An 11,412-nucleotide genomic window follows, 5' to 3' on the forward strand; every position below is an offset into this window, starting at 1 on the left:
ATGAAAGTTTTTGCAGTGCAATACAATTTTGCTTTTCCTGCTGATTCCGAAACTAGCAGTCAAACATAAGTCTGATTCTACACTGTGATCTCTCTCTCTCTCTCTCTCTCTCTCTCTCTCTCTCTCTCTCTCTCTCTCTCTCTCTGTCTCTCTCTCTCTCTCTCTCTCTCTCTCTCTCTCTCTCTCTCTCTCTCTCAGGTGACAGAAACAGCGTTGGTAGTGCCGGCAGTGTGGGCAGCAGCCGTAGCGCCGGCAGCGGCCAGAGCTCAGAGAGCGGCCACAGACAGAATGGGATTCAAAATCGCCACAATGCTGACACTGGCAAGGTTAGGTCTGATCCGATTCCTCCATCATGATTCACTTGTGTGAATGAACAGTTGAATACTCCACATAATCTGACCTGGCATGTTGGATATTGTCTGCAATGCACCTCAGGAATTCTAGAGAAATTTCCCTTCATCATTATGTTTTTTTGTTTGCAGCTGGCTCCCTCTGCTGGTGAATCAGGAGACCACCTCCACATTGCAGGAGCCGAGCACAACAAACAGGCCGATAGATCCACAGGTTGGTCCGAGAATAAAACATCAACAACATTTGATAATCAAGTAAAAAGCTGTAATTACAGAAAAAAAGTAATGATTCATGAGAATTAAGTCATAGAATCACAAGGAAAAGGTTCGTGTGAGTCAGGGTTTTAATGTGAACGTGTATTTTGATCTCGGCAGTCTTAAAAAATTACAATATTTAAATATTACAAGTCCCTGCTGGGCGTTAGCTGCTGCTTCAAACATGTATCATGAAATGTATTTTGTTTCTTTTGAAAAGCTAGTCATTCATTTGCTTCATAAAGGGTCACCTGTTTCCTCATCTGTTAGGAGTATCACTTTTTTGTGAAATATTATGACTTCGCCCCTTAAGTGTTTGACTATTTATACTATATTTTCTAAGTATTTTCTTTGTTTTATCTTAATAGTGTGACTATTTCTAGAATCCAATTTATTTCTCATAACATGTGACATGAAATCCGTATTACATCCTGATACTTGGATACATTTTTCGGACTCACAGCATCAAAGCCATAAACGATATTATCATTGTTATTACTGTACCTACTTGAGGAATGCGATTCTAGACAAATGCAGCAGCGCTTTTGTTCTGCAGATTGAGCTGTTATTGCTGCGAATCTAAAAGGAAATGAGATGGGAGGAGAGAGAAAAAGCCGACCTCACCTCGCCACAGAAACCAATAAAACCACAATCCTGTCTCCACCACACACATAAAAGCTCCCAATCACCTCTCCTCAGGAAACACTGCATGCTGGCAGAATGTGTTTTTGCGTGCGCTTGCTTGTTATAGATCTGTACGGCAGGTGCAAAAACAAATCTGAGAAAAGCGCACATTGTGCAGTTCTTCTCTGGAGTGCTCAGAAGGGGCTTTGAACATGTTATGGAGTGACATGCTAGATGAAGCAGAGGCTCTCTGTTGACCTCAGGCTGAATAGGAAGGCGGGTTAAAGTGAAGGAGTGGAGGAACGAAGAGTTGGAGGGAGGGAACAGAAGCAGAAAGAGCAAAAACACATTTGTGAAGTGACGGGGAAAGAGAGAATAAAGGGAACAGATCAGATGACCTGTGTGTGACGGATAGGCAGAAGGAAGGATGAAGTGCCGAACATCAGGAGCTGTGCCGCTCTTTTTCCTCCTGACGGGTAAGAAGTCATGCGCAGGTCGTTTGATGTTTTGTCATGGCTGCGGGAGACATTTCGTGTCCTGTCGAGCGATGGATTCAGTTGTTACCATGTGAGAGGAGGACAAAGTGGAGGCGGTAGACAGCGTCAGTGAAACCAGAGAAAATGACCCTGGTGGACTCACACTCTCTAGAGGTTGAATGTTGAACTTTCCAGGACAAAAAATGAACATCTGTCCTTTATTGTGTTTTTCTTCTTTCCTACAGTTAAGACAGGTGCAACGAATGTGCCAAAACAACACGCTCTTAAAAGCGTTTTGTTCTAGATTGCTATTGATAAATAACATTGGGTCAAATGGATGATTTGACCAGCTTCTCAACCCAAAAGCATCGTCTCTTGCCCTGAAGCCAAATACCTCTCCACTAGCTGCTACGTTTCACTCTGTTGGGAGACGACGGGCCCCTGACCTTCTTTGCAAAGTAGAGAGAGAAAAGAATCTGAGTAATTAAAACTCAGAAAAATAAGCAGCTGAGGTTCTTTTGGCCTCGGGACATTTAGAGTCCTGGATTCACCAAGTAGTACTTCAAAAGGGCGTGAGAAATACACTTCCCTGGGTTTGATGAAACGATTGCTCCTCTTGTGTCTGTGTGTTTGTTTTACAGAACTAGAATTAGCTTAGCTAAGCCGTGGAAAACAGCTGGTATTGTGTATGTTTAGTCTGTACGCAAATGTAGTCATCGTAGCGCCAAACCTTTCCACCTCACAGTGACGATGAGGCGCCGGGAAATCACTGCGCCAAGAAATAGTCCCGGCACCGAACTCTGTTCTTACAACAACAAATATAATTTTTACATTTCTGTAGTGACACCCAAGATGTAAAACTTTAGACATTTAAGGTGGCATATTTTTTTAACTATGGACAGCGCCAGTCTAGCTTGTAGCTCCTGCTTTATGCTAAGCTAATCGCAGCAGAAACCAGAGATGTACGTCTTAAACTTGGTAACAAGGTAACAAGTGTGGAGCTGCTCAATACACAACGAATGGTAGTTTCACAGAATGTTTATACACAATGAGCTTTACTTTATTGTAGTGTTCTCAGTTGTGAAACAGAACATTAACCATACACTCAGAACATCGCCCATATGCTCTCCGTGTCATCTATAACACCAATTCATTGTTTCTGGAGCACACTTTATACATGAAGTAATATACATTTGATTTTATGAATTTTATAAAAGCTCGTAGTTTCCATTTAAAAACTATTTCCCCAAAATAGTTTGGGCTTTATAAATGAAGCCCAAACTATCTGCACGGCTAGATCCCACTAAAGTTAAGTGAGAATATATGATTTGGTTGAACTGACACTTTTCATACTGTCACTTTTTTGGGGGGGATTATCAATTGGCCTTGACCTTTTTGACTTTGTTCATCTGTCTCAGTCACTCACTCTGTGGTTTCAAAACGACGCTTTATAGACGATGATAATTAACTGGACCCTGTGGGGAGGGATGTCTGAAAGAGAGGGAGGAAAGATGAAAACACTTGGGCAACAGATGGGAGGAAAGGTGCATTCCTCAAAGAGCTGTGGTAATGTGTCATGAGATGAGTCATAAGTGTTCATTGAGTTTTCCGATCAGGTAGATAACACACCTTCATACACCTGGAGAGACCCAACAGCCATCACCCAGACAGATGCAAGAAGGCTGACTCAGCATGACTTAACTCAGATATTAGTTTAGTTACTTAGACGATATTAGTGACTGGATCAAATGTGTATAATTCTTGTTCTAGCGGCGTCTTCTCTTTTCCCATCGGGATGTCCTGACCCCGCAGACACTCACGATGAAGCTTGCAGGTTGTCGTCCTGTAGGACTGATCGTGTGTGTGTTTTCCAGGTGGTTCCCGTCGGCAAGTCAACGGCACTCCCCAGAAAGGCTTCGTGAGGCCGGAAGACCTTCTGGAGGGCAAGGTGAGCGGACTTCTACCTCACTAACATGATTAACATCTGGCTTTTGTCCCTGGTGGGAACATTTACAATTGGCTTTCATTTCTGAGACAAATTACTCTTCGATAGTCACAGGTGTTTTTTGGCAGTGATGGAAGCACAAACTCCTGGTGGATGTGCTCATTTTTGCCCGTTTATCCAGTGCGATGCTACGTGACGCTAAGTGAATAATTGTGCCAATTAAATCTGCAGGGATTTGGACAATTATTATACTTTATAAATGATCAAAACATACAGCAAGCATGCTCTCATCAAAGCGACATATTTGTACCCTGTTCATCACTGTGAAACACTTTCATTCAAACTGGACAGAAACTCAAATATAATAAATCAAACCCTCTTTGTTAGTTTTTCCACTGTTCCAACAAGCAGCAACTTTGAGAGTGAAAGAGAGACTGAATAAAACAAATGGCCAAAATGTTTTTACTGTTTTCCGTTTGTGGCATTAATTGCTTTCGCCAGGTTCGACCATGTTTGTTTTGTTTTTTTTAATGGAAAAAATAAACATCCTCCCTCTCTGTTGTTAGGACTCTGAGGCCATCTACCAATGGCTGTATGAGTTCCAGTTGCAGCAGTACACATCGAACTTCATCAGCGCAGGATATGATGTACCCACCATCAGCAGGATGACCCCTGAGGTGTGTGTGTGTGTGTGTGTGTGTGTGTGCGTGTGTTACATGCAGAATTTTAGCATAAACAAACTATTCAAATTTAGATCCATTGTTGTTGTTGTTGTTGTTGAATGTTTATTAATTTGCCTTTTTTTTACTTAGTTGCAACACTTTTGCTGTGCTTTTTTGGCCATCTCTGTTTCATCTATCTCCACACTGTGTTTGCTTGTCAGCATAGTTTTTCTCATATTGAGAATTTACAGCCAAACTGTTTTTTTTAAATAAAATAATACTGACTATCATGAAAATATAAGAATATACATTGTACTGCAAACAGTCAATCCTCAATAGTTGAAAGATGATCGTATGTTTTGTTTTCACCGGCTGCATACATGTGTTTTGTTCTTCAGGACCTGACGGCCATCGGCGTGACCAAACCAGGCCACAGAAAGAAGATCTCAATGGAGATTAGCAAGCTGAGCATCCCTGAGTGGCTGCCTGATTACATCCCTGTGAGGAAACGCTTCAAATGTCCTCATCTTGTGTTGAAACACTTGAATGCAACTACTTCTCTTGGATGTGTTGTAAAACTTGTTTCTGGGCTATTAAGGTTACACAATTGATGCTGCTTCTTCAAATCAGCAGAGCACCACATCCTCCAGGACGAGTCTGACTCTTGTCTGGTCTGCTTGCTTCTTTCAGCCGGACCTGGGCGAGTGGCTGAGTGTGATTGGACTGCCTCAGTACCAGAAGAGACTGTGTGACAATGGCTACGACTCCATCACTATCGTCAAAGACATCACCTGGGAGGACCTGCAGGAGATCGGCGTGACCAAACTGGGTGAGGAGTTACACCTTCTATGAAACTCCCTGGGGATTTGCACGGCTCCCCCGAAGGACTGATTACTGTTTTTTTTTTTATACAGTCTTTTACTATTCAAATCTATTTCTATTCAAACAGCTGTATTTACATTTTTTGGTCAAAAATTGAATTGTACAAGATCACAGTTGAACGGTCAAGAAGGAGCTTTTACATGAGGAGGACGCTCTGCGTTCTCTCTTTCCATTTCAGGCCACCAGAAGAAGCTAATGTTAGCAGTGAAGAGACTCAGCGACCTGCAGCGCTCGCGTAACCATGCCGACAGAGCTGGAGGCGGGACTCTCCGACGGAACACCCCCGGCGCCCTGGAAACGGTGGCCATCGAGCACACGCCCAACGTGCAGGCTCACGCTCCTCCTGACGACTGCTGCCCCTCCCCTCGCACCCCCAGGGCGCTCCTCTCCTTCCAGGACAGCGAGCTGAGCGCCGAGCTGCAGAACGCCATGATGGGCAGGGCCGGGGGCGGGGCCGGCGAGGCGTTCGGCATCAGGGGTGTGCCCTCTGCGGCGGCCATGTCGGCCATGTCGGTCAGCCAGGAGAGCATTAGCACGCGGTCGCGTGGGTCGGGGAATTCCGGGAATTCGAGTTCAGGGTATTCTCAAGATCACCAAGCTGCGGCGTCTTCAAACAGGATGTCCAGCCGGTCAGAGGAGAGTCTGGGGAGCGGTGCGGGGGAGGAGCCCGGCAGAAGTAGACAGAGACCCACGGAGGCGTGGGAGCACCTGAGTCGCTCTGCTACCCCCAACAAACTCCCCTTCTCCCCTCTGACACCTCCGCTGACACCCAGCAAGATGCCCCGCTTCGCCTACCCGGCCGTCCCGCCCAAGACCAAACACTTCCAGTCCCCCGGCCGCCTCTATCAGCCCCAGCAGCACGCGCCCTCCTCCCCGTCCTCCCCGTCCCCTCAGCCTTCCCCCACGCAGAAGGCCTTCAGTTACCTCCATGCCCAGGCAGCGGGCGTCAACGGGGCTCCGTGGGGGTTCTCCAAACCTCTGCCTGGAGCGGTGCCTCTGCTGGCACTCCGGCCCGGACCTGCCCCCGCCGGCGACGCCCAGAAGGGCCCACACAAAAAGCGCGCCCAAAGCCTGACCCGCTACGCTCTGTCCGACGGCGAGCCGGACGAAGAAGACGACCCCGCCGCCCCGTGCGCCGCCGCTTCCTCTTCGGCGATGCCGTCCTACGCCACTCTGTCGCGCAGGCCGGGACGCGGGCACACGAGCGCCTCGGGGACGCAACGGCACATCAACCGCAGCCAATCGTTCGCCGTGCGATCCCGACGCAAGGGCCCACCCCCGCCGCCGCCCAAAAGGATGAGTTCGGTAAGCGGCAGCCCCGTACGCCAACCAGGAAACGGGAACGTGGAGCCAGACGGGAAGCAAGGGGCGGAGCTGGAGGGCTCTGTGAGGAGCATCGCAGCGCGGCTGGAGGGGAGCAGCAGCTGCAGTCCATCCCGGAGGATAGATATCCCACCAACTCATGTCCAAGTTTCACCTGTTTTCATCCCCGTTTCTTCTCCGACTGCACATGCGATGAGTCCTCACCTCATCCTACAGCACCACAAACCGGTCCCTGCTTTGGGCTTAGGGGGCCTGAGGAGGACGGGTAGCGAGAGAACGGATTTGGAGACGGCCAGACAAAGAGCCGGAGGCACGGAGGGAGCGCTCGAAGACAATGCAAGGAAAGGGGAAAAAATGTCCAAGAGTGCTACGGCGTCTCCGAGGCACAGCTCCGGTGGCCACCTCCCTTTCGCCGAAGAAGGCAACCTCACTATCAAACAGCGGCCCAGGACGGCGGTCGCCCCCCACGCGGACGCCGAAGTCAAGACCCCGAACAGCCTGGAGCTCCCCGAGTTCAATCTGAAGGAGTCGGACACGGTGAAAAGACGACACAAACCCAAAGACTCGTTGACACCCGAGGAGGTCGCGTCCCCCAACAGAGAGTTTAAACACCCGCAAACCAACAGCGTCCACTCGCCCAGCGACGTCAGCGACGATGAATCTCAGAAGCCGGGGAACGTTTTCCGTAGAGTCGGCTCGCTCGGGAAAGGCCCGAAGCCTCCGGTGTCCTCGAAGCCTTCCAGTCCTCTCAAACAAGCGGCCAACAGCAAGCCGGCAATCTCCCGGAAATCAGCCTCTTCGGGACCTAGCGGCCAAACAGCCATCCCGAAACTAACCAGCGTTCAAATTCACACCGTCTCCCCAAAGCTGGGCGCCATCATCCACACACAGTCGTGTGTACCCGGCCCCACACCTGTGACCCCACAGACGGTGATGTTCAAACCGGAGAGTCCACGGAAAGCGGCTGGTTTGTCCGTAGTGAGACTTCCTCAGCCCGGCACGGTCCCGGCATCAGCAGCAGGTAACACCGACCAACTCACTGAATCTGCCTCACGAATTAACCATATTTGGTCCAATATTTCTAAAATAATGAATGAATCCCCCACGTATTGTCCCCCGCAGGACTGAACCTCATTTTGGTCCAGAGTGTTGCGTTCGCCGCTCCGGCGCCTTCGTACTCGACCTCGGCCCCCGCCGGTCAGGCAGGGAGAGACAAGGCGACGCCCCCGTCTGGCGCGGCCGGTCTGGAGGTGCTGGCCCACAAGAGGCTGGAGCAAACCAGCACGTCGCTGGAGGCTGCTCTCAAAGTGGTGGAGAACAAACTGGCCCAGGGGAGCAGTGTGGACAGGTGAGATCTACACCGCCATGTCGGCAAATGAACTCTGTGCACGTCACGCCTTTCCTGCTGCCGTTGCCGTGACTCAGCCAGGGGTTCCCGTTAGATTACCTCCAGTCTGAGTCCAAAAATGACTCTTGACCACTACCTCTGTGAGCTTCTGGATCACTTCACAAAAAGGGTAGTTAGTATCATACAGTATAATATGTCGTAAACAGTATCAGCATAGTATGCCTAAAAAAAACCTTGAATGGCGACATGAATTATCACCTGATGACATCCGGTGTGTGTGTGTGTGTGTGTGGGGGGGGGGATCAGCGAAGTACAACATAACTTGACTCTACACGGGTCCAGCAGGCTTGTAACAGTCTTGTCCGTTCCACAGTGGCAGCGGCTCAGTGAAGGCGGCGGGGAACATTCTGGACGACATCGGCAGCATGTTTGACGACCTGGCTGACCAGCTGGACGCCATGTTGGAGTGACCGTCCCGAGGGGAGCGATGGACGAACATGGAGACTGAGAAGCCGGCGAGCAGGAGAAATCAGACCGGTCCTCTGACTGGTGAGAACAGAGACGTGGAGGTGCTCAGCTCCTCTTTATGAAAAATAGATACTTTATTTAACCCTGCGGGGGGGGGGAGATACTCAAAAAGTGCACATTTGAGGATTTCCTGCACAACCTTTCACGCAATATTGCCCAGTTTTTCAACGCGAGCACTTCGCCTTAGGACACACACCTGGGAATGTTATTGGAGCAACAACAGACAGCAGCTTCCAGACGTGTGTGTGTGTGTGTTCATACTATTATCACTAAAGGGAATGAGGGTCCATTTTCTTCACGTTACCTGTAAATGTATCTATGAGTCTCTGGTGACACTGTGTATGTGTGTAGTCAGATATCTTTATACTGAGTATATTTATACTATATGTTTGTTTTTTAACAAATGGAGTTCCTATTGACCGTTTCAATCATTCTTGTGTATATTAGCATAACTGTGTTATATATATTTTTGCTGCTTGTTGTCTAAAACGTGGGGGAAACATTGTTTATTGTATTTAAAGACGCATATTCCTGATATGATTTGACACGTTGCTTTTTTACCAAAGTCTTTTTATTCTCTTCAGGAGACACATTTTGGGGCTTTTGGGGAAACATTCTTTCTTTAAAGCGTTTCAGTGAAAGATGTGTCAGACTGTGGAGCTCAGGCCGCCTCCCACTAACGGTTTGGAAGGTTTTATGCTCGCCTCAGGGTGCTATGAAATGAATTCACTGTAAGTAAAAGTACTGTAAATGTGCCCTTTTCAAAGAATGGGAGACGCTTTTCAACATTTCCTTTTAAACGTGGACTGTTACAAAGCATTTCAAGCAAGGTCAACCTTCTGAAAGAATATGAGCATCGTTAAAATGACTGAACACTGTAAGAGATCACTGTAAGGGAGCCTGGATTCATGACTTTTACATTTGTATTTATGATCAATTTATTAATGATTCCTTTTTAACATGCCATCCTAAATATCAGAATTCAAATAGTCTCTTTAAATGGGAGCAATTTCAAAAGGTTCAGAGATGCAATCTGATTTAGAGACGGACTAAGAACATATGTATGCACTAGTGAAAGGGACCAGCTGGTCACCAGCGTTTCACTGCCCGAAACTATGCTTTTATTATTCATCTTCGCTCTGTCATTGACCCAATGCCATACTCCGCTTATCGTGCGGTTCAATGTCAGTCTGTGAGCCATCCAGTAAAGAAAAGCCATCTTTAATTCTATATTATTTTTTACAAATGCACTCAGATTTTGTAAACGGCCCTCAGAAAGTTCTGTCTTGCACTGTCGCTACGTTTGAGATTGTGAGGTGTGAGCCTTTCTTACATCAAATCTTCTTTTAGCACTACGGATTCCTCCGTTCTATTTTGACGGATGCCTGTTTGTTTGTTTTCTGCAATATTTCCATTGAATTCTGTATCATCCTGGAAATCATTAAAAGGAGAATTTGTACTGAGGAAGTGTTTGTCCAGATGTTTTCTCATGAGAAATGTTGAGCATTTAAAAAATTCAAAATAACAAAAAGTTGACATATCTGCAGCTTTAGGCTTAATTTCTTGTCAAATTACTGTTTACTCCATTTACTGCATTACAAACCAGACATTACTCCATTTGATCCAAAGGTGTATTCGTCAATGCGTTCTACAGCATCAGTAACTTTAGAGGTTCACAGGTAAAAGTCTCGTATTGGATACACAGACCAACTGATGCAGCTTTCATTCCTGCAATTTCAGCAGAATCCAAAATCCAATATAAAATGTCCTCTTAAATGATATATGATATCATATATGTATATACAACAATGTATTAAGATTAAGAACTCATAATCTCTCATTCTGTTTGTCCCATGTGCCCTATTATTCTTTACATAGGAACAATGTGGTAAAACGTCATTGATAACAATCTTAAAAGAAGAAATTGTAAGACGGTCATGTCAAAAAAAGTCATACAACAAATCTAAGTGTAGTATGTCAACAAAAAGGCAGAAATAAGTCACAGGTTATTATGTCGAAATGGTCCAAATAAAATGCTATGATAATATTTAAAACAAAAAGACAGCTTTGTCCTCGCACACTATTTGGCCCTGGAAAAAACGTTTGCATTGACTCATTTGATCAGATGAATCCATACACACATTTAGGGGTGACGTCACGAAATATAACAACGGACATCTGAAGCTGGACCCAAAACCTTCACAGAAGCTTCTCATGTAAGAACAAGGAGCTTCGGTTCAGCCCCACGAGACCAACTCACCGGTTCAGAACCACGGACAGCGCTGCTGGCTGTGCGCGTACACCAGCGTGCGCGTGCGTGTCTGGAAGATGTGTGTCGACGATGGGACTAGTGGTGTGTGTGTGTGTGTGTGTGTGTGTGTGTGTGTGTGCATAGAGGATAAGTGATACGTGTAGATATGTGTGTGTGTGTGTGTGTGTGTGTGTGTGTGTGTGTGTATAGAGGATAGGTGTGTGTGTGTATATAGAGGATAGGTGTGTGTGTGTGTGTGTGTGTGTGTGTGTGTGTGTGTGTGTGTGCATAGAGGATAAGTGATACGTGTGTGTGTGTGTGTGTGCATAGAGGATAAGTGATACGTGTAGGTATGTGTGTGTGTGTGTGTGTGTGTGTATATAGAGGATAGGTGTGCATGTGTGTGTGTGTGTGTGTGTGTGTGTGTGTGTGTGTGTGTGCGTGTGTGTGTGAGAGAGATCTTAAAGACTGTTTTCCTGACATGAACCGCAACAGCAAAGTTCGCTAGAACCCGGATCAATGTTGTGCAAACCGCTCACATCCGGGTTCTTCCTCACTGAAACGCGCTTCAGGAGACCACGATGGTGAACTTTCTTCCACTCGCAGAACATCGCTGATCCTTTGCCGTCCCGGCTCCCTCTCCAGTTTCATGAAGGAAAATCAATGTCTCAATCCGCGAGGACAAGTGAGATTCTCACGCACGTGTAGGTGCATATTAATGCATATGTGTAAATACACACTTTGTGTATTACTTTTGCGAGCTATTTT

The 11,412-nt window shown here is 46.8% G+C and overlaps 1 protein-coding gene across 1 annotated transcript in view; it reads left to right on the plus strand.

Annotated features, from left to right (window-relative positions):
* LOC137789554 (caskin-2-like) overlaps nt 1-9,860 on the plus strand; it is a 49,620-nt gene extending 39,760 nt beyond the window's left edge. Inside the window, exons 13-21 of the mRNA XM_068583251.1 lie at nt 199-326; nt 483-564; nt 3,580-3,653; nt 4,217-4,327; nt 4,711-4,812; nt 5,003-5,141; nt 5,373-7,538; nt 7,640-7,865; nt 8,239-9,860. Coding sequence (XP_068439352.1) covers nt 199-326; nt 483-564; nt 3,580-3,653; nt 4,217-4,327; nt 4,711-4,812; nt 5,003-5,141; nt 5,373-7,538; nt 7,640-7,865; nt 8,239-8,335 — 3,125 coding nt within the window. The 3' untranslated portion in view covers nt 8,336-9,860. The remainder of the gene's footprint in view (nt 1-198; nt 327-482; nt 565-3,579; nt 3,654-4,216; nt 4,328-4,710; nt 4,813-5,002; nt 5,142-5,372; nt 7,539-7,639; nt 7,866-8,238) is intronic.
* Nucleotides 9,861-11,412: the final 1,552 nt, after the last annotated feature.

Source organism: Clinocottus analis, unplaced genomic scaffold (genome assembly GCF_023055335.1).
Source record: "Clinocottus analis isolate CAN_PGR_092001 unplaced genomic scaffold, fCliAna1.0.p SCAF_19, whole genome shotgun sequence".
Taxonomy (NCBI): domain Eukaryota; kingdom Metazoa; phylum Chordata; class Actinopteri; order Perciformes; family Cottidae; genus Clinocottus; species Clinocottus analis.